This window comes from Pristis pectinata, chromosome 24 (genome assembly GCF_009764475.1).
Source record: "Pristis pectinata isolate sPriPec2 chromosome 24, sPriPec2.1.pri, whole genome shotgun sequence".
Taxonomy (NCBI): domain Eukaryota; kingdom Metazoa; phylum Chordata; class Chondrichthyes; order Rhinopristiformes; family Pristidae; genus Pristis; species Pristis pectinata.
Genome location: NC_067428.1, coordinates 12189727 through 12213873, shown reverse-complemented (window position 1 = coordinate 12213873; position 24147 = coordinate 12189727). Strand labels below are relative to the sequence as shown.

Sequence of the window (24147 nt, the reverse complement as noted above, 5' to 3'; positions counted from 1 at the left end):
AGAGTTTTACTATATTATATTAAATGCATCAAAACAACTTTCCATTCTCTGTCCCATAATTCAATGATGGAATGCATTGTCTGCTGTGGAACTGGATCACACAGACCAAGAGAATTCCAGGTCATTTCTGAATTGTTGATAAGCTATTTGCCACTAGTGGGGCATTACAGCTGGCTTTATGCCACACAGATGTTGTTGCTTGTGTGATGTAGAGAAAAGCAAGACCCCCGTCTGTAGTAACCTGGTGAGGGATGGGGATGGGGATAACTGCTTACTGAAATGGAAAAGGAGACCGACCAATCTTTCTCTTATTTCAGTCAGTAAATCTTGTGCAAAATACCACCGATCCGATTGCTTCTTGTTTAAAAACTTTCCATAAAGTAGGAGAGAGTGTTGATTATTGAACAGAATTGGATAAAGTGTAACAATTAAGAAACTGGACCCAAAACTGATTATTCAGACACTGGCAAACTGCAACATCATTCACTGGTACAACCACCACCACCCCCTCCCCCCCCACACACAAAATTCTACTTTTGGAACAACTTCTGTTTATATTATAGCGAGCCTTGTAGAAGTTGGCCAAGAGCAGGATTAGATTCAGCTACTGTACCTCCTACCAAATCCAATCAGCCGACCAACATTGTGGGCTCAGCTCACAGCTGATCAATGGCTTCTTGGCAGAGGCACTCGAGAATACTGTATATTCCTTTTAGTTCATTCATTGGTGACTTATGCTACTGTTAAACTTTATCATGAACATGTGACAGGATACGAATGTCGCTTGTTATTTACTTTCTGGCTGTCCTTTTCCTGGACCCCTTCTTCCTTTCCCACCACTGCTCTACTTAAAAGTTATCAGTTACGAACATTCACAATGAGTGTTCTTTTGTCAGCCATTAACCTTCATTAAGAGACTCTTGTTGAAAATAACATGGATTGTTCTCAGCTTGAACATGAAGGTTCTGCGTTACTGAAGTGCCCTTGTTACATTACAAGATTTCTCGTCTGACGCCTTCTATCTCAGCTGCCTGGATCAATGGGCAAGTGGTTAGTATAACAATCTGTTCCATTTATTCACAGTGGGGAACTTTGAGTGCTTTGACTAGACAAGTACACCCAGTTAGTAGGACTACTAATTTTAAAACCATAAGTTAATTATTTTCCACACCTGATTTTATAGTCAACCTGTGCTGGGTTTTACAACAGTAGCAGAATCTTGGAAGATTTACCTTGAAATTTTAAGATTGCAAATGATGAACAGTTTAACTTGCTGTAGTTAACTTCCCACAATGCCAAGAAGATGGGTGGAGATCACCTTCTATCAGATAGGGGATGGACAGATAAAAACCCATATGCAGGTAGATGGGATTAATTTAAATTGGCATTATGGTTGGCACAAACATTGTGGGCTGAAGGGCCTGTTCCTGTGCTGCACTATTCTATGTTCTATGACAGCTTTTCGGCCCTGGACAGCACAGATGCGAGGGCTGCCACCTACTATCAGTCAAAACAAAAACCTTCCAACCACAGAGTCCCTTTGCACGTGGATGGCACTTCCCAAACCCACAAATCACCTCACCTAGATCAAAGACAACAGATACATGGAAACAAGAGATTCTGCAGATGCTGGAATCTGAAGCAACACACAAAATGCTGGAGAAGCTCAGGTCAGGCCCCATGCGTGGAAACACGGTCACCTGCAGACCACGCCCAAAGTCCCAGAATACTTTCCTCTATGCTATTATAAGAATGCTTTCAACACCCAGGCTGCACGACTCAATGTGATAATTCACTATCAGCTTTGTAAGAGCAGTGAAGGAAGACTAACAAGTTCTCTACTGACTAGAGATGCCCATTTCCCAAGAGTAAATTTAAAGAGAAATCCCTCTTTGGAGTGGGAATGTATGTGATATTGATTAAACAAAATAAACCACTTGTTCTGTATGTGGAGGACCTGAGATTCCAGTGCAATTTCCTGGCTGATTTGAACACAAGTTCTCAGAAGGGAAAGTTAAAGGAATTGAATGGATGCTTAGCTAATTCCATCTGCTGCATTCTGGAGAGATTTAGACAAAGCAAACTTGGCAGCTGTTGAAAGCTTGTGCAGCAAAAAAAATAGAAGGAAATGAAAACACAGAAGTAAAATGAGCAATTTTGCCACCCATAATCAAACCCTTCACAGCCACTGTGGATTTTCTACACAAGGGAAAGAATATGCGCCTATTACTAGCGGCATAGAAATTATTAAAAGCTGCAGTGCTTAATCTAACAGGGCCATAGTATAGGATATCAGTCTCCCTGGGACATGGGCAAGAACTATTTTAAATAATGGACACAAGGGAAATGATTAAAATTCTTTGGCCTATACATGGTGCCGTCCCTTTACAATGCAAATTCAACAAAAAAAATTCATTAGAAATCCAGCCTCCACATCAACCACACATCAACTCAAGTGCAATCTGATTTTATCAGCTGAGGAGACAGTTCATTCCAGATGGCAAATTTCTCTAGCTTAAAGAGAAGTGCCTGAGGGAAGATTCTATATTTAAAGGATGGTAAAATTACATGCAGGACACCACTGACATTAGTAAATCAAGATATAGTGTGGAGATGAAGACAAGCTTTAGTTTTGAGAGCCTGTAGATTTCAAAGTGGTAGAAAAGATAAAGAGGTGAGGAATTGCAGATAAGTAAGAGGAATGAATTAAGAGCGGGGAAATTAAAACAGTACATGACAAACTTGGACTTCAAAGCAGTGTGGTGGGGGTGGTGGGCAGGGTTGCAGTGGCAGGAAGTTGTGCTTGCAGAAGGTTTATAACATGGTGCTTGGAGCTTAGCAAAGAGAGGAGACAAGAGATATGGTGATGGATGTTGTTACAAACCAGGAGGACACAACCATGCACACGAAAGCAGTATTACCTTGCCCATCTACCACACACACCTAGTATTGAACGGATCACCTGAAAGGTTCTCCCTTCCACTGAAAAGCATCTTGCAGTCTCGTGTTTGATAATGAACAATTTTCACCATTGCAGTTTGGTCATTCTCTAAACTATTAAAGGGTATTCCATGCTCGAGACCGATCCACATTGACCCAAAAACAGAACCTTGCTTAAAATTATTCATTTAATCAGAAACAATATATCCCGTGTTATAGGAAATTTATCAAAGTCTTTGCAAAATGGAGAACTTAATCACTAACTGGAAAAATTCATTAAGTAGGCAAATAAGAGAGCCTGGGGTTAGCATCAAATAATGTGCTTAGCCACATTTACCTCCAATAGTCAGGAGAGATGCCCTAACACAAAGGCAGCACTGCACCATCCCTCAAGTATAATATCTCAACAAATCTTAAAATCCAATTACGACTCAATACAATACAGCACCTTTAATATAGTTCAATGGCTAAGGTATTTAACAGGTACAGACAGCAAAATCTGGCATCACTTTACATAAGGAAATATTAAGAGATTGACCAAAAGCTCAGTGAAGCAGTACCTTTTTAGGATTGACAAAGTCAGAGAAGGAAGTTTAGAAAAGGCAGAGACAGATTTGGGAAAGAAATTCCGGGGGGACAAGGCCTAAACAGCTGAAGAAACTGCCACTAATGCTCAAACAATGGAAATTAGGGATGGCCAAGATTCCTGAAATTTGGAAGAACAAACTCTGTGGGATTCCAGATCTTAAAACCCTTTGCAAGCACTGATTCCCGGATTTCAGGCAAAGGCACACTTTTGGACAGGGCACTCGGATTAAGCTTCATTCACTTCACCAGTTCAGTCACATCACTCCACCGCCAAATCAATGGCCTTAATTCCTCAGTTGACCAAAGTCAACTTCTCAGAAAGCCAAAGTGGCAACTTGCAACTGGAGAGCTTGCAGAGGATTAAGGAATTAACATATTGCACGAGCAGAAGAAAGGTGTTACACCTCCACTGCCCATCCTTCAGCACTTGCACCATTTTCAAATTTAAGTAATTCATTACAGCATAGGACATATCAGGATCCTACCTGAAATGTGTAATTGAAAGGGAGCTTACACTGTAGTGACAACCTAAACCCCTGGATCTAATACTAATCAGTACATCCCCAAAGCTCCTATTATAACAACATTAGCCTCCGTTGCATAATGAACAAGAGAACTTCCCTAGAGACATGCAGATGCTGATTCCATGGCTTCCCATGATAAGCTGTAGGTCTCAGCCTTACCTACCTGAAAAGGTCTATAATCAGGCCATGAACCTCAGCTGAATTCAGTTAGGCACAGTGCCACCAACCATAGGCTGTGGTGATAAGGTGGATGAATACATTTTTAAAAAAGTGGCTCCCGATTCTAATCCAGTTTCAGTGTTCCTAAAGTACCCTCATGAAGGAAGGGCAAGGACAGGATCAAATGTGTCCATGCTCACTCCCAGTCCACCGCCACAGTCAATGATCCAGCTGGCTCCTACTGTCTGGGCTTACACGACCAATGACCATATGGCTGATGATTACTCACTCTGGAACTCTACCCTTAGGGAGAATGAAAGAATCCAAAAATAGGTTAGGAAGAACAAAACTGCTAATGTTGGAAATCTCAGATAAAAACAGAAGTTACTAGAAACACTCAGCAAATCCAACAGCATCTATCGAGACAGGAGCAGTTTAAGACCCTTTTCCAGTTCTCATTTCATATTTCTCACAGAGGAAGCCATTCATCCAATGGAATCAATGCTGACTCTCAGAACAATCCCTGCTCTCACATACCCAGCAACTCCACACCAATTTTCCTTAACCTACCTACACTAGGGGCAATTTATAAAGGCCAGCCTGCTCATTTTTGAGAAGGGGAAGGAAACTGGATTATCTAGGGGAAAACCCATGCTGTCACGGGGAGAATGTGAAAAATCCACTCACACAGCACCCAAGGCCAGGATTGAACCAACGTCCCTGGTGCTGTGAGGCAGCAGCATCATCGCACCACCTCAAAAACTATGTTTAATCTGCTTCCCCACCACCCAGTCCCCCAACAAACCTCTAAACACCATCACATAAAATATTTTGTACTGGGCATAGAACACCAATTACAAACCCAAATCTAGAATAATTCTGGTATGTACAGAGCCAGCAGCAAAACCATTGGTAAAGTTATGCTCATTGCCAACAGGACAACTCGCCATAGCTCACTTCTTAAATAATATAACAGCGTGTTGACCTACAATGTGTTAGAACTTATCTCCTATAATGTAAATTAATGCTTTTCTGTATTTTATTAGAAACTGGCTTTTCTTGAAAAGAAAGCCAAGTTGTGGCAAATTAGACAATACTGTTGCATTTGTTTGCTCTGTTCTTTAATGTGGAATCAATCACACTCTGCCTGCTGCTTAGGCTAAAGCTCCTTTCTTCCTTCCACAACTTTCTATCCATGCCCTTAGTCCTATTGCAGCCTTGCCTCATTACTTTCCTTTCCCCCATCACAATCTTTCAACTGACCAAGCCTTGTGACCACCTCTCCTCATCACAAAAGCACAACATTTCAGTAGAATTAAATATTAGGAATTAAGTATTTGAGTAGTAGTTTCCAATTGCAATGTCAAAGTTCCCATACTTAACTCTGCATATTCTCAGCGTTAAACAAATTCCAGCATTTTCCATTTTTAAAATCAGATTTCCAGCATCTGGTTTTGATTTTCATTTATTCATTTCTGAGGAGAAATTGCTGTTTGGGAGCCATTATGGATCTGATAGGCCACCATCTGTAATGTACTTAGCCCAGGCAACACAATTGGATGGGAAAAAAAATCAAAATTACTTGCATTTATAGAACATCTCATCACAACCTCCTGATGTCTCAAGATGCTATACAATCAACTAAGTACTTTTGAAGTGTAGTCACTAATGTAGAAAATGCAGCAGCCACCCCATGCATAGGAATTTTACAAAGGCAGCTATGAGATAATTATCAGATGTTTGTTTAAACAATGCTGGCTGAGGGATAACTATTAGAGCACTGGGGGAGGGAAGAACTCCCAGCTTTCCTTCAGACTCACCCATGACTGGGCCTTGCCTGAAGATAATAGACACTCTTGGATAATAAAACACTCCCTCAGTGCTCCACTGAAGTGCCACCTTTGATCATGTCACTGCAGTGCAGCTCAAATTCAGGGCCTTCTGACTCAAAAAAGTACATGCTACTACTGAGGTATGTCTCAGACTGATGCCAGTTAGGAACACCTACACAATCCAGGCTGAGGTAACCACCCAGTCATATGAAAGGAGGAAGCTCTCCCTTTACAGCCTACATATCTACTCTCCGCAGACTTGGCTGCATGACTGCTGGCACAGTGTGCTGGTGGGGGTGGTGATGGGGCAGGGAGGGTGCTAAATATGACCTCAGTGTCAAAGAAGTGGGAAAACAGGGAAGGGGAAAGGATTTTCATAGAAGAGTGTCTGGTCCAGACCATTATTCAGTAACTCCTTCTGGAAGGACCTGCCAAGTAGACATCACAATTGGTGTGGTGTCCATGTGGCAGAGTAGCTGGCCACAATTATGATGTACTTTCCTTGGGTAAGGTACCTTTAGGCCAGGCACTTTCAGAAGGCTGCTAAACACAAAATCATTTCCAGTGAGAAGTCAGCAACCAGGAAACTTGCACTTTCCATTAAAGCCGACTGCAGGGAATACCTGAAAAGTATGCACAATGACAGAATGGAAGCTTCACAACAAAACTTATTGGATCAGTTGCAGACACAAGAAACATGCACACAGCCTCAAATAGTGCAGACTCACTGCTTGAGAAACAAGTCAAGCTTGGTCAATTGGTCAAGCTGAAAGATAAAATACAAAGACATTTGGGGAAGAAAAAAGTTACTTCATACAAGATATAGGTGATTGCTGTCAAAATGAAAACAAGGATAAAAATCATCCATATTCACCTTATTGGTTGAAATTAAACAATTAAGCAACAGCCATTAAACAAACACAATTTTGAACTGAATTTGCTGTAAATCTGAAATAAAAACAGAAAATGCAAGAAATACTCAACAGTTCAGGCAGCATCGGTGGACAGAGAAACAGTTAACTTTCAGATAAGGTATCTTTATTAGTCACATGTACATCAAAGCACACAATGAACACTTTTTGCATGGTGTTCTGGGGGCAGCCCACAAGTGTCACCAGGCTTCTGGCACCAACATCACATGCCCACAACTTCCTAACCTGTACATCTTTGGAATGGGGGAGGAAACCCACGCAGACATGGGGAGAACGTATAAAGTCCTTATAGACAGTGGCCGGATTTGAACCCAGGTCGCTGGCACTGTAAAGTGTTATGCTAACTGCTACACTACCGTGCCTGATCAAAGACTTGACGAAGGGTCTTTGAAATGTCAAGTTAACTGTTTCCCTTTCCATAGTTGTCTCCTGACCAGCATTTTCTATTTTTGTTTCAGAACTTCTAACTGTTCTTGGGTTATTTTTAAAAAAATCTCCAGAATTTGTGGGTAATTCCGGCAAACATTTGTGCAGAGAAATCAGGAACTAAACATAGTCTTAAAGAAAAAGTTATTTGCCACAGTAGTAAAAATGAATCTCCCTTCATCTGCTTCAGATCTCTCCAATTTTTTGCCTTGTCCTCTCCTGAAGGGACGACCTCTTGCAGGGTTTCAGGTTCAACTAACAGGGGTTGTCCTCTGCTACCCCACCCAAAGGACAGTTGGAAGCATCAATGGAGATGGGTCTGGCTACCTTGAGATCTCCCCACTAATCTTTCAATTCCGATGGAGGGTCTCAACCCTTAACACCAATGGCCCCATTTCCCTCCACTGATGCTGCCTAACCCGCCGAGCTCCTTTGGCAGCTCATTTTTTGCTTCAGATTCCAGCAGCTGCAGTCTCTGGCGTCCCTACTTCTGCAATGTGCATTTGCCATGGAGATTTGGAGGGAAATGCCGTGGCTTTGTCACACGTTATCATGAACAGCACACCACAGGGCTAGAACCCAAGGAAGAAATCAGACCCTCCAATTGTTTGCTTTGGGAATGCACAAAGGAAAATTAATGCCATGGTGATGTAATGCAAATAGAATGATGTGGCTTGTACAGTGGTATTGTATTGCTGTATTATATATTTGCAAAGTTCATAAATAAAGCAAATTTTTTTTGGAAAAAATAATCAACAGGCTATTTAGTTGCAAGGCTTCATCCTCAGGAAAGGCTCAGAAGAACTGCCCTAGAATCACTGGAGATGAAACAGTGAGAAGCAGGAGTAGGCTATTCACTCTTTGGCTGATCTTTTCCCTCAACTAACCCCATGTCCAATAATTATCTTAATAATTAATATCTATTGATCTTCATTTAGAATTTACTGAATGATTATACCATCACTGCCCTCATGGGAGGGGGGTGGTTGGTACTGGTGGTTTCTCAGTTCCTTCTGGGTGAAGAAATTAATTCTCATCTGTCCGGAACAGCCAACCCCTTATTTTGAGACATTGACACTTGGTTCTAAACACCCCAGCCAGGGGAATCTTCAACTACCCATCTACTTTGCAAGCAGTATGAGATTCTGAGACAGGCAGACAGGATATATGCTGAAACCACACTTGGAGTCACAAAAAAATTCTACAGATGCTGGAATCTGGACCAATACACAAAAAGTGCTGGAGGAACTCAGCAGGTCAGGCAGCATCCATGGAGGGAAAGAAACAGTTGACGTTTCGGGCCAAGACCCTTCATCAGGACTGGAAAGCAAGTGTGTACATTTCTGGTCACCACATTAGAGGGAGGATGTGATAGCAGCAGAGTGCAGAAGGGATTCACCAGGCTGTTGTCTGGAATGAAGGGTTGTAGTTATAAGGAGCTATTGGATAGAATGTGCTTATTCTCACTAGATCATGGGAAACAGAGGGGTTAACCTTAGAGTTTTATAAATCTCTGAGGGGCCTAGATAGGACAGATAGAGTCTTTTTCCCAGGGCAGAGAAGTCACAAACAAGGGTGTTTAAAGTGAAGGAGGAGAAATTTAAAGGACTTCTGAGGGGTATGTTTGTCCCAACACAGAGGATATTGAATATCTTTGGAATTCTCTAACCCAGAAATCTGTGGATACTCAGTCACTGAATATACTCAAGGGCGTGATCAAGAGATTTCTGGGCACCAAGGAAAGTAGTAATAGGAGGTGAATATTTGTGAAGGATCAGCCACAATACTGAAGAGAGAACAAGTTTATGAGTCTCTATTTCTTTCACTTAATGCATGGAGCATTAGGGTGGAAGCTGACTAGATGTTATTCAATGGACATCTTCACCAAGGTCATGGGAGAACGGAGGCAGATACTCTGATCAATTTTCTTCTCCCTTAATGCAGGATTAAGAAGTTCTTTGACATCAGTTAACTCAATATGGAGCTGAAACACGACTGGTCAATTCACCAAGAAAAATCTGGAGGGGAATTAACACAATGGAAACCAGAAGGTGAGCATTGTTGAGACTGCTGGTCAAAGCATGCTGCTGGAGGTGAATGCAACACATAGGCCCCACAATATGCACTTCAATGATGCTGGGCAAGGGGTATCACTGGATATCTGAGCACTAATGGTAATAAGCCAGTGTAAACTCACTCCCTTTGCACCTTTCACCATTAGTTGTCTATGCAGACTTGTTGCAGACATATAAAAAGATATAAAAGATCTGAGCTTGTGATATTGCTTCTAGTTTCTGAACTCCCAACCATCCAGGATTGTACTAGTTTCCAGGACACTGATGCAAGCAAATTCAGAGAAAGTTCACAGGAACATTAAAAATTTTTAAAAATTGAAAAGTTCATTAGCTATATAGAAAAAAATTGAAGTTCTGTGATGCAACTCAGCCCACTAACAAAACCAGCTGGATTTAGAAGTCAGAATCCATAGGATTCCATTGGAAAAGCACCTGCATTATACAGCTAGGTCATTCAAGTCACATTTCCTGCACATTGCTAACTTCATCATAAACCTTGATCACCCTTGTCACTGCTGGGATCTGCAAGTTATTTCCTGTTTTTAAAAATGATACCAATATGTATTGCATCAATTTATAAAGAGGGAAGTTGCCTGAACATATTCTTTTCAGTTGCACAAGCTCACTGAAACAATGACACAGAGGAGCAAACAAAACAAAAATTCACCTTAGGGCAAGAGTTTGAGAAGGAGAGAAGTCATAATTAACTGTAATATAATTTAATTTTAAGACTATAATTGAAGTACTGTGTACAGAGGCTCCAGAGAGTGTGCAAAATATACTTCACAAGGGACATACTCATCAGGATAATCTACCCAAACTGGGGCTCTTCTCAAAAAAAACACTTAAGTACAGCAGTTTAAGAACAGCCAGATAATCTGGTTGGTGATGTTAACAGAGGGATAAATATTGGACACTTGCCCAGCATAACCCAGTCCGGACACTTTTTTTGATCCAAAACATTAAGAATTCTTTCCCCCACGCAGATGCTGCTGGACCCACTGAGTACCTCCAGCAGATTGTTGCTTCGGATACTTTCCACCTGTGCTGGAAAGAAAACTGCAGCATAACAAATGGATTACTGCTGGACTGGGATTAGAATGAATCATGGGCAGGGACATAACCAAGGAGAACTGTGTTAGCTGACCATTGCACAATGCATTCAACATCCTGTCCATTAAAAACAATGGCCTGCAAATTCATCCCCATGGTTTTTCCAGCAGTAAAACTCCCTGACATCATTTGAAATGCCCTTTATAAACAAAGGCTTAGCTCCAAAAGCCAGTTCTAGTAGCCTTTACAAAGCCCCACAATAGAACCAAAACTCCTTCAGCTGCTGGAGAGTGTTGGCAAGGAATGAGTGCATGCTGCAATGTTGGGAAAGGGGTAGCAGAGGAACTTGCCCAGGCTTCTGATGAGCAGTGCACACAGGAAGTATTTTCCACATGCAAAAGGAACATCCTGCCAGGGAGGTGTCAATAAAGGAATGAGAGGCCTCTATAAACAACAGCACCTTGGGAGCCCTACAATGCAGCTGGATCCAGATGCAAATGCAAAAGCTGTGTTAATCAAAAATAGGTTCCCAACTTTGCAAGTAGAGCTCATGACTTCAACGGTGCAGCAGAGAGCAGCAGAAGTGTCACACTTTAGCAGAGGCACCGCACAGGGATCCCAAGAGAAGGTTTTTGGAAGAGAGGGCAATCCCAACTTCCAGAGACAGATGAGGGCAAGAACTGGTGTTCATGTACTGGCAGCAACTCACTGCTGTGAAGAACACATCTTATCAGATGCCTCTGTAGTTTTTCTTTAAATACTCATTTCTAAGCTGACAAACATAGACACTTCTTTTTCTGTGCGATTTCTTCTGGCATTTCTGACCATTTAATTTCAGGGGGACCTGCTGAAATCACCTGGGGGCATGGTGACTGGGATCCCAGTGTGGATCAGTCTACTTGAATTTGTTTGGCAGAGAGTTTCGCAGCAGCCTGGAGGATTTGTCTGACTCATTAAACAGAATTCAGTTTGATCCTTTTGCATTATGAAAAACTGTTTATTCTGTGAAAGAACAGCACCAGGTATGACTCAGACCAAAATGTCAAAAATCTCAGAGACAAACATTGGACATGTCACACCTATTGATACCATATGGGTGAGTTGGGAGCTGGAAAAACAGCACTCAGGTACAGGAATTTCCCAAACCCAAAAACATCCTGATCGATAACTATTAACAGAAATATGTTCAAAGTTGGTTAACACCACATGAACTTGATTTTCATTTGTGCAATAAATTTCTGGGCTAAAGTAATTAAATAGCAGAGAGAACCTAATAACACAATATTGACCATTTTTACACCCCTCTCTCTCGCAGTTCCAACCACTCACAGACAGTGCCCAAAAACCTTGACTGCCCAAACACCAAAACCACAACTGTTTTCCCCAACTACTTTTCTCTGCAAATTCACAATAGAAGATCTGTAGCTAGAATCAGAAATTATACATCAAACATTGGCCTACACACAATTGGTTTTCCACTACAGTGTTAAGGAGGGCAGATCCCAAGGCTGCCACACATCGTGCTACTAGCATTTTTTAAAAATCCATTATGTAGAATGGCTGAGAATTTGCACCTCAGAACTGACTGCTGGATGTCAAGTGATCTAGTAGAGATTTTATAAATAAGTCGAAAAACCATACACATTGATTAGTGATCATCATATTTGCACAAATGTGGGGAGATCTGTAGAATTGCTATGTCAGTGCAGAGGAACTTGTGAAGTGGGGGAAGAGAATCAAGACCATATCCACTTCCAGTTGGTTTAATGCTTAAAACACCAATTATTTCTAGATTGTCAAAAACAAAATAAGGCTGATGTCGGAAATCTGAAATAAAAAAAGTCAGGTTATGTCAAAAACCTAACTGATTCTCTCCCTCCAGATGCTGCCTGCCCCACATTTTCTGCTTTTATTTCAATATTAGGGTGACTTTGATCAGAAGAATTAGCAAGGCTGTAGACTGAGTGATGGGGAAAGGAGAGAATTGGTTATTTACAAAATTGCTCTTCTGAATCTTTGCCATCCCCCCCCCCCTCCTCCCATTTCCTCATCTTCCAGGTTCCCCACCTTCACAAGTGGATCCGGAGAGCAAGGTTCAGCACTGAGTACACTGCACCGAGTCCAAAATGTCAATCTTGGTTCAATGATAACACCCTGTCTCAGAAGGTCCTGGATTCAAAGTCCTGACCAGACTCTTCAGCCACAGTTCAAACAGTGCTCAGAGAGTGCTGCACTACTGAATATCCTTGGGGATGAAACATCGAACAAGGTGGTGTCGCCCAGGTAACACCATCTCAGAGCAGGAGATTCTTCCCTCCAATGACCTGGGTAGTAGTATACCTCAACCAGCACCAGGTTATCCAACAAACACCATCTGTGGGAGCGTACCATGGTCAAATCAGAAATTAACCAAAAATTCTAGCTACTCCACAATGAGACCAACTAATTCAGCAAAGGACAAAACTGCTTATATCAGAGAGCTTTTCTACGTAACAGCCAAAGAAAAAGTTAAAATGCAACTTTGTCACACTAATTACAAGGATGTGAAAAGCTATTTCGCGTGGCAGAGGATGGCGGTCGAGGTGGGGGAAAAGAGGTCACTGACTCAGTCACCTCATGGTCACTGAAACAAAACTGAATAAACAATAAGTGTAATAACGAATATATTCACCCGAGATATTCTCCACACTACCAAAAACAGCAAGTGCACGCAGCAAACAAAGATTTTAAAGAGCTGCTGAACTCCTGTGAAGTATCGCCTCTATTAAAAGTTAACCTTTTTTAAAAAAAAGTCACCGCCCACCACATGTGGGATAAAAGATTCCCAGCTGTTAGTGCTAGAGCGGGAGATAAACTGGCCCGGGGGACGCGGGTGAGAACCAAAGTTATATGGAGGTTGAAGATAGAGAGAATGACTTTAACTAATCTAATCTTGCAGTAAGAAGCAAGGGCAACGCCCAGACCTGCCGGAAAAATATCAGATTAACAACTCATTAAGGACCCACTTTACCAGTGAACCGAAACGTGGCTGAAACCCACTCACAAAGTTACCCGAGGCTGGAATACAAAACAGCAACAACATTCCGAAGGAAAAAAGTTAAACTCACTCTGTTCTTGACTTCTGCTGTTAACCCGTACGAGGGGCCAACGTTGAACTGCTTGCTGGAGTGTGACATATTGCTACCACTCTGTTTTACGGGACTGCACGCAGCTTCGTTTCCTTCAATAAAAGTGCGATGAAAGGGGATAAAATTTTCACGTTCCTTCTGATCAGCCTCAACCAAGTCCTTTGCCCCGCCCGTCCAGTGCGCTCCTGCCTATATAAGGAGAGAAACTTGACAAATTCCAGGCTGGGCGCTCTCCCCTCCTCCAATTCGCAATCTTTCACTGAGAAAGCAGCAGGAAACTGACGTCAGGCAGTCGCATCACCTTTCCGGACGTCCAGGAAAGTAAACCAAGTGTTCCCTTTCCAACAAGGGACTTTACCTGGACATCTGCAGTAAAAATAAAAACACTACGCAACGAGTCTGGTTGATATTTGCAGGGACAGAAACTCTTTGCCACAACAGATTAGTGGTCTGGGGATCCTGATATAATTTAAAAGGGAATCAGAATTGTAGAGAAATAAAAGACTGCAGATGCTGGAATTCAGATAACAAACACTATGATGCTGGAGAAACTCAGCAGGCCAGACAGCATCCGTGAGAAAAGCGTTTCAGATCAGAACCCTTCTTCAGGACTGAAGCTAGGAAAAGGGGAAATCCAATATATTGGGGGGGGGGGGGAGCAGAGCAGCAATAGGTGGACGAAAGAGGGGAGGTTTGGTGGGCACAAGGTGGTGATAGGCAGATGCAGGTAAGAGATAGTGATAGGCAGTTGGGGAGGAGGGAGAGCAGGTCCACAGGGGACGGGTCAAAGATGATGAGGAAAAAAGGGGGGTAGAAGAAAGAGAGAGAGGTGAGGAAAGGGAAGAAAAGAGGCATGGTTGGGGGTGGGGATTATTTAAAGTGGGAGAGTTCAATGTTCATGTCGTTAGGCTGCAAGGTTCCAAGATGGAAAATGAGGTGCTGTTCCTTCAGTTTGCGCTTGGAACAAAATGGAAAACGAGGTGCTGTTTGTGTTTTGAGAAGAATTCAGGGAGTGGGGTTAGAGTAGTTAGTCACTGCTGAAAGATCACGTATTCAAAGGTTGCATTCTGTGCTGGAAATGTTGAGATTCTGCATTTTTATTAATCAATGACATCAAACTTTTTTTTCCACAGATAAAGACTGTTTGAACATAGCAATATTTATAAAATCATTTTAAATTAAATTAAAATTAAATTTTATTTACAGCGTGGTAACTGGCCCTTCCGGCCCAATGAGTCCACGCCGCCCATTTTAAACCCCCAAATTAACCTACCCATACGTCTTTAGAATGTGGGAGGAAACCGGAGCACCCGGAGGAAACCCACGCAGACAGGGGAGAACGTACAAACTCCTTACAGACAGCGAAGGGAATCGAACCCCGATCACTGGTGCTGTAATAGCGTTGCGCTAACCGCTACGCTACCGTGATTTTCCATCGCTCTTTTGCTCATGATCTATAAAGTGAGTACTGAGAGGCCAGAAGTATCACTTGTGATCCTAAAGATGCCTTATGTACACAGAAGCACACCCTACGGCAGGTTTAATGATAACAACATGCTCTTACAGCACTTTTACGAAGGCAACACACCCTATGCTGCTTCATTGGAGTGTTATGAATTCATATTGATCCGTCTGAGGAGAACCTGAAGTTTGGTTGAAGAGGGTTTCAAGGGGAAAGGAGTTGGGAGTGAGGCAGAGAGGCTAGTTAGCCCAGGGGACCATGCCCCATGTTAGAGTGATTAATTCAGTGATGATGGAGGCTGGAGCTGAGGAATCAGGGAATGGAATTCTTTCCCATCCAAACCCAAGGGACAGAAAAGTCAAATTTAGATGAGATTGTCTAATTCACTGCAATTTATGATGAATTAGTCTGCACATTTCTTGACCATAAAGAATGCCACTGCTTTAAGGCCACTTCCAGGGGTTAGTGTGATTCTGTTGGGGGAGGGGTTGAGAGGGAGGAATGTGTCTTTCTTTGCCAGCGAGGTAGATGGGAGTTAGTGACCGAGACACAATTGTTATGGGTAGCTTGTAATGCTGAATTGGGCCTGGCTACCATGGAAACAACTTTCCTGAGGAATCTCTTTCCCTCCCTCAGTTTGCTTCCTCCAAATGACCAGATTCTCCTCACAGACCCACATCTGTATCTTACTCAAGAGTAATTCATTTTATACAGTTGTGAATGCTGGACTGTATGGAGACCCTTATTAGCATCTGTATACCTTATTTTCCATTTTATTAATGTTTTACAACTTAAATAATTATTATAAACCTTTATCATTTAAAATCTCATCTACTTTTCTGGAGAAATGTTTTTTGATATTTCAGAATCCCTGAACCTCATAAATCATTTTAAAAAGAAGAACATGAATACGTGTTATGTTGGTAACAGTCTTCTCTGAGTGAGAAGTGGGAGTCATAATCTTAATCATTTTTACTGACTGTGCAGTGCTGAGTCAGTGCTGTGTTGTTTTTCTTTTCCTGGAGTACAATGCTAAACCATGGTCCTGTTCACGTGTTTAGGTGTGTTATTTGAGAAGAGCATGTGTTTTGCTTGGTTGGACCTGAGGAATTCATGGAGGATGGGAGATTAACAAGGAGGAGTTAAAATAGTTGTACAAAGAGGTGATTGACATGCAGAAGGTTGGGAGTGGCAAAAGGCTGAAGATCCCACTGTTTATGAGCTGGCTGTTGTATTTGATCACCTGTCAACACAGAGTAGTTTGATGCTCTAGTGAAGTACCTTGAGAATTTCCCACTACATTGACCCTGACAGATCCCTGCCTAGATGTCAACCTGATTGACAGCCTTGGTTCTAGTCTGGTGGGGATTGGGGAGGAAACTCTCGAGTAGGCCACAATCCAGTATTGGTCCAATTAATGACTAGGGGGGTGGATGGAATGGGAAGGGAGGGTATCTGATAATGGGGAAGTTTGGGGGCTGAGAGCAAGCACTCCTGGCCCATGGGCAGTGGTATCAATGCATTTAACTTCACCCCATAAGACATAGGAGCAGATTTAGGCCATTCAGCCCATCGAGTCTGCTCTGCCATTCGATCATGGCTGATTTACTTTTCCGTCTTAACCCCATTCTCCTGCCTTCTCCCTGTAACCTTTGATGTCCTTACTAATCCAGAACCTATCACCCTTTGCTTTAAATATACCCAATGACTTGGCCTCCACAGCCTTCTGTAGCAATGAATTCCACATATTCACCACCCTCTGGTTAAAGAAATGCTTCCTCATCTCTGTTCTAAAGGGACGTCCTTCTATTCTGATATTATGCCCTCCGGTCCTAGACTCTCCCACTACTATCCAGGCCTTTCAATATTTGGGTTATTCAATAGATTTCAATGAGATCCCCCCTCATTCTTCTAAACTCCAACGATTACAGGCCCAGAGCTATCAAATGCTCTTCATATGTTAACCCTTTCATCCCTGGGATTATTCTCGTAAACCTCCTCTGGACCCTCTCCAACACCAGCACATCCTTCCTTAGATATGGTCCCTGAAGTTGTGGTCACCTCACTGCGACTACCAGGCTCCTTGTGGTCTTGGAAACTTCGATGGCTACAGAAAAACCTACAAAGACGATTATATTAGAGATCCTTTCTAAATGTTTGCCCTGTTTCTCTCTTCACAGATACTGCCCGACTTGCTGAGTATTTCCAGAATTCACTGTTTTACTTTCAGATGATCAACTTCTACAGTATTTTTTTTTAATTTTTAAAAAAATTTTATTTACAGCGTGGTAACAGGCCCTTCTGGCCCAACGAGTCCGTGCCGCCCATTTTAAGCCCAAATTAACCTACCCATACGTCTTTGGAATGTGAGAGGAAACCAGAGCACCCGGAGGAAACCCACGCAGACACGGGAGAACGTACAAACTCCTTACAGACAGCAAAGGGAATCAAACCCCGATCGCTGGTGCTGTAATAGCGTCACGCTAACCGCTACGCTACCGTGCCTTTTAAATATCATAGAGCCAGTCTTTCACTCCATGTGATATCAGAAACAGTAAAGAGTACTGGATAGAACAAAGATGAGGACCAGACAACTTTCTGGCCATAGTACTGAAGACTTGTGTTCTAGAACTAGTCGTCATTCTAGCCAAGCTGTTCTCAAAATCAAGTGTTCCTGGATGTCAAAGTTCAAGCACCCACAGGAGAAAAAAATTACATCAGAAACAGGCAAACAGCAGAGGCAAACACACAAAACAAACATAAATACACACACAACAGACATAAACACACAGATACACACAACAGACATAAACACACACACATACACAGATAGACACACACCAGACACAAACAGACACAGCAGATATAAACGTACAAAGCAGGTACAAATACACACATAGCAGACCAACCACACTCAGCAGGTATAAACACACACAGTAGATCCAAACACATTCAGCAGACCTGAAAACAGACAGCAGACATAAACATGCATGCACTCAAGCAGACATCAGTTGGAAGAGAACAAAACAAGCACACATGCATAAATACAGGCACATTGATAGGACCTGATAGAAGTGGAGCTGAGAACAGTGAGCACAGGTCGCACCCTGTACTATTTCATGTAATCTCTATTGGGATGGGCAAATATAAAATTTGAATAAACTGCAGAAAATATAAAGGGGGAACCATGGTGAAAAATCTCATGAAAATGGTAAAACTGAAGGAATGAGAAGCTGAGTCGTATTAGCTGAATAACTATGAAAACAGTTTCAGAAAACACTGTTGAAACTTGTTTGTGGGATTGTTTTACTTGAATATCAATGCCAGTGGGAGGATCAGCATGAGCTTTGGCGGAGCACAGTGACCATCTGCTGTGCGTGTGTGGCAATAAGTAGTGATGCCGAGTTCTAACTGGAAATATTATCTGCTGCATAAAGCAAAGCACAACCCTCTCCCTGGTTTGTATGTGAGAGTGAGAATGTATATGTATGATTATGTGTGGTTGTTTCTATCTGTGTTCTTCGTCCATTTCAGAATGTTTATTTCATACTTAATATCAATGTAGAAAGAGGCTATTTGGCCCATCAAGTCTATCCTAGATCTCAGAGCATTCCCCTCATCAATTCCCCCGATTATCTCCCTGCAACCAGTTCTCTTCCACACGCCCATCAACTCCACCCTGATTCTCCTGCCACTCAACTGCACCAGGGGTAATTTACAGTGACTGCTTAACCTACCAGCTTGTCCCTGGTTTTTGGGAGGTAAACAGAAACACCAGAGGAAACCCACGCAGTCACAGGAAGAACATGCAAACTCCACATAGACAGCATCCAATGTTAGAATTGAACCAGGGGCTGCTGCAGCTGTCCAGCAGCACCAACTGCTGTGTCACTCTGTGACCCTGTTTATGCATGCAAAATATGTTTATGAATGACGTACGTGTTCATGTGTACATGCATGTTTGTTCATGTGTGCACGAGTGTGTGATTGTGAATCATTATTAACATTACAGTTTAACTTTATTCAACAAGCTATTACGAGAGGCAACTTTTTTTCAAGGTAAGAAGCACGTTTTCTGCCTCCTTTGTCAAGTTTGTACTTACCTACTGATTGATAAACAGCAGCTCTTGACATACCAGGTACACAACACTTGCAGGTAAATTCAGTTGATTGTTCAGCTACTATTTTGGACTTACCCACTGTCCCTCAAGGTGATATTGGAAGATACTCATTCTACACATTAGAAGCTCTGCAGCATGACAAATAATATTCCCTGCACTCCCAGTTAACCACCAGTTCTCCAGTTATAGAATCCCGCAAGAAGAGCAGCAAGAATTGCAATGGCCCAAAGTCATTGTCTACTGTAATTTCAGACAATGACCTTGGGATTTCACAGGGATTACTGTCTTCACTTTACTGCAACCAGCCTTTTGTACACACACCATATTGATTGAAACCATTCTCCGCCCAGCAGCTCACCACCTCATTACTTGCAATCCTCATCTGAAATTTCTGCCATGGAGTTCAGTTTCCTTCAGATACCAGATCAGAATGGCTATTACTTACATGCTTTCTGTTTGATTGTGAGATGCTTCTCAATAGGCACGGTAGTGTAGCGGTTAGCGTAACACTATTACAGCTCCAGCGACCTGGGTTCATTTCCCGCCGCCGTCTGAAAGGAGTTTGTACATTCTCCCTGAGTCTGTGTGGGTTTCCTCCGGGTGCTCCAGTTTCCTCCCACATTCCAAAGACATACGGGTTAGGAAGTTGTGGGCATGCTATGTTGGCACTGGAGGCGTGGCGACACTTGCGGGCTGCCTCCAGAGCACTCTACGCAAAAGATGCATTTCACTGTGTGTTTCGATGTACATATAACTAATAAAGATATCTTATCTTATAATAAGCTAACACTGGCAAATTTTGCTGCTGGGCTCCTTGGGTGATAATCAGGAGTGTGAATGCTGTCAGAATTTTCCTCTCCTTGCAGGGGCAAGCTGAGACCAATGGCCCATCCCATAGTCCAGGCTAAAGTCTGCCAACTCAGACTTTTCAGTCTGAATCATTGACCTGAAATAATAACCCTGTTTCTCTCTCCTCAGGTGCTGCCTGAACTGCTGAGCATTTCAAGTACTTTCTGTTTATCTTTCAGATTTCCAGCATGTGCAATATTTTGCTTTTGGATTCCTGATGGTACTTTTGACTTGGTTGAGATTAACATTAATTCCTGGTTTTCTGAATAGGGAGCCACTTCTTATCACATTAATTCCAGATAAGTTTTCCAGGTGGTATATACTTTTTGGTATTGAGTTAATGGATTGAAAATGAATCCTTTGTGAGGATTTACTATTCTGTCTTATTTGTATTGAATTCTCTGCAAATCTTTTGTCAATACAAACCCTCAAATGTATATTTTTAACAGCAAAAGTTTCAATTCACAAAGGAGGTGAATTTTAGTTTCTTTTTGTTTCTCATCTCTGCTCAGATTATTTTTACCCTCTTGCCACTTTTGCTTTGATTTTATTTGTTTGGCCTTTCTTCTCTCTCAATTCAGCTCTCCCCAAGAAAAGTTACCTTTAAAAAATTAGCAAAATAGCTAAAAATAGACAAATTGCTTGCTGTTGTACACGACCACAATCGATGTTGGGTTAGAAATGTTGCTCCAGCATGCTCTGAGTATTTCAACCAATATCCCTTTAAGTGTGTTTTACCCAGGTGCTTTATACTTTCGAGGCAAACAAATGGACACAATCCTATCTGGATGCATTACGGCTTGGTATGGTAACTGTTCTGTCCGCAGAGAGTTGTGGACACAGCTTAGCATATCACAGAAACAAGCCTTACCGCCATAGACCCTGTCTACACCTCGCTGCCTCGGTAAAGCAGCCAACATATTCAAAGGCCCCTCCCACTACAGTCATCCTCTCTTCTTTCCCCTCCCATTGGGCAGAAAATACAAAAGCCTGAAAACACGTACCACCAGGCTCAAGGACAGTTTCTATCCTGCTGTTATAAGACTATTGAACGCTCCGATTGTATGATAAGATGGAGTCTTGTCCTCGCAATCTACCTCTTCATGGCCTTGCACCTTATTGTCTGCCTGTACTGCACTTTCTCTGTAACTGCAATGCTATATTCTGCATTCTGTTATTGCTTTTCCCTTGTACTACCTCAATGTACTGATGTGGTGAAATGATCTGTATGGATGGTGTGCAAGACAGTTTTTCACACAGTTAATCATGCAATACTTAACCCTATCTGTTCAAGTCCCAAACACTATCTTTTATGCTTGGGTCCATTACAAGGTCTTTGCTGGACCCCAAAGTCCAGGGTTCTCTGCTCTTGAGGAAGGTTAGTCTCCTCCTTCAAGTACAGCAGTGCCATCTTCACTCCCTTGATTGGAGCCCTCAAAATTGTCCATCATTAACTCTGGTCCTCGCTGGCTTTGCTGGCTGTGGTTGAGGTTCTTCACTGCTGACCACCAGGACAGAGTTATTGTTGCCCTGGCTTGCTGATTGGAGTGTAATTATACCCCTGCTATGACCTTCCAGAAATCTCAGTGACCAATTGGATGGCAAGGTGGGAAGGCCATGCATATCACTTCAAAGGATAATGAGTTTGAGGGAAGCTTTGAATGCAACCCTCCAAATCAAATGAGGTAGGAACAGGAAACCTTGGCTCCATTCAGTCTGCCTCTCTATCGTTTCTTTCCCTGGACCAAATACTGACATTAAATATTCAATCACTAATCGATGAACTTGTATTCCTATTCTTGCCAGAGTATCACTAGCTATGAGCTCAGACTGAATGTCTGGCCCAGCTAGTTATGTGGTTTTGGGTCTTACACTAGTCTAAGGTCAGCTTGGCTAATTTTCCTATGGTTCCCAGCTCCGTGTTCTAAGGAGCTGCTTGGCCACAGCAGATACCAGGACATAGGAGGTTATGTGATTGAACTGGTCTTAGCTGGAGATTATGGAAGAAAATCAGCCAGGATCCTAGGGTTCACATGCCTCCCTTACTAAAATAAAAGGACATCATATCTCTTCTCAGAAGCATCTGCCACAGTCCTTAGTATGAGTTTTCACATGCATTCACTGGCCATGTAGACAAAATGCACATGTGCAAGCAGGTAGAGAAGGAGAGGGCAGTGTCAGGCTTAGCTGCAAAGGTTCCTGTGGTTGAATAACACACAAAGAATAGGAGGAGCTCTGGAGGTTGGAAAGCACCAATGCAGTTGTAACCTGGCAACTCGGACTTACAGTGCACAAGTCAGGATGTGCCCCAAACAGAAAACGTGTGGAACATATGGAATGACAATAACAACATTAACTTTTATAATGATCCTCATTGAAACCACCTGGGGCATTTTACAGGGGAAAAAATTAAGAGGAAGCAATATTGTGCCAAGTTTAGGAGCAATGCCTCATATGTTTGATCACAGAGCTGGGTTTTAAGAAAAGTGTTGAGAGGTCACTGAAGGGGCAAAGGGGGAAAAGTGAGACTGATACTCCAGCCATCTATTGGAGTGGCATGTCCAGGAGGACCGAGTCAAAGCGCTGAAGGATGAAGAGGATATGGAAGATAAATAGGCAAGTGGATGGTGGTGTTTCAAGGTGAAGATGGTGATTTTAGAGACAACATAAGAGGGACACCTGCCATGTATTCTCACTGCTGGACATGTGGATCCTGTTGGTTTTGTTGTCCCGCATTTGCCAAGCTCATTGACCAATGGGTTAACCCTGTGACATCTCAGGCTCAGCATCCATTGTGGCCACAATGACATCAGGTTGTACTTAGGTCCATGGTGGTCTTGGTGGGAGTGCAGAGGGGGTTGAAGTGGAGGGGAAGTCACTAGATTCCTTATGCTCCAGGAATCTCGGGGAATTTTCACAAATTATCAGAGACTCTGGTGAAACCCACAGAATTTCCAGGAACCAAGTCCCTTCAGAGTACAGGATGTTTCTCTCACTGTGGGTAATAGCAGCAGACAGATCTGTTAACACCTTGTGACACAGACCGGCAGTAATCAGTGTATTCATTGTAGGCATTTTAACCTCAACATACAAATGAATGCACAATAACAGTATGGATTAGTTCACTTGTGCCCATTGTATTCTATCACTGTCTGTAGAATCTTTTGAACTGTGGTTTCCTTTGCATTGCTTTAATAGTTAAACAGGGACTAGCGGGCTTTCTATGTGTACTGTGGAGGCTGATGCTCTATACTTGTGAATAGGACTTGCAGCATGTTAAAACCACACCAAATCATTTCCTGCTATTTGCAGCCTTGTTGCACTGCAGTAATGCTATGAGTCAAACTGAAACTCAGGAGTCCAAAACACACCATCTGCCAAATCCTGCTCAATGTGGATTCAGTCTATTCTTTATTTTGCAGTTGATAAGAACCATTGATTATCCATGGGGCTGGAACTTCATTCACATGATTCCAAAGAAGACAATGCAATGCCGTTGAACATCAGCTTAACCCAGAGCAGCTTGGCACCCATTAGAGAATTCATCTCCTCACTTTTCAGTGGGGCTTTTGTTCTCTCTAACATTTTTTCTTGTTTAAATTTCCCCTAAATTGTGTTAACTGTGGTGCAGCACACAAGATTTGTCAGTAGTGGGTTTATTAACTTCACCGATTTGAAAAATTACAGATCTTAACGACCTACAGTTTTACTAACTGGGCTTTTGAAAGGGCTAACACTGAAACTCCATTCTCTGTCCTTTCTGAGATCAGTAATCTCTGGTAAGCTCAAATACAACCTCATATGTGTGCCTGGACTGTTTTACCCATCGAGTTCAGGCTCACAGTCACTCTCAGCCTCCTAGCCTCAGGCTACTGCTGCCAGACTCTGCCACATCTCACGGCTTGCTGCTCACTGCTGTATGAGCGAGGTCACCCAAACTGCAAACCCAAGGAGAGGAGATTTCATCTACTTTTCCTTCAGCCCACAGGAGCAGAAGAAGTAGATGCAAGCATTTGCCTATATTACAGGCTTCCTCAAGATGTAGGCATTCTGAGACT

General features: G+C 42.4%; 1 protein-coding gene across 1 annotated transcript in view; it reads right to left on the bottom strand.

The window, feature by feature from the left end:
• LOC127582583 (calponin-2-like) overlaps window positions 1–13922 on the bottom strand; it is a 29111-nt gene extending 15189 nt beyond the window's left edge. The window contains exon 1 of the mRNA XM_052038008.1: window positions 13637–13922. Coding sequence (XP_051893968.1) covers window positions 13637–13705 — 69 coding nt within the window. The 5' untranslated portion in view covers window positions 13706–13922. The remainder of the gene's footprint in view (window positions 1–13636) is intronic.
• Between the last annotated feature and the right edge of the window lie 10225 nt (window positions 13923–24147).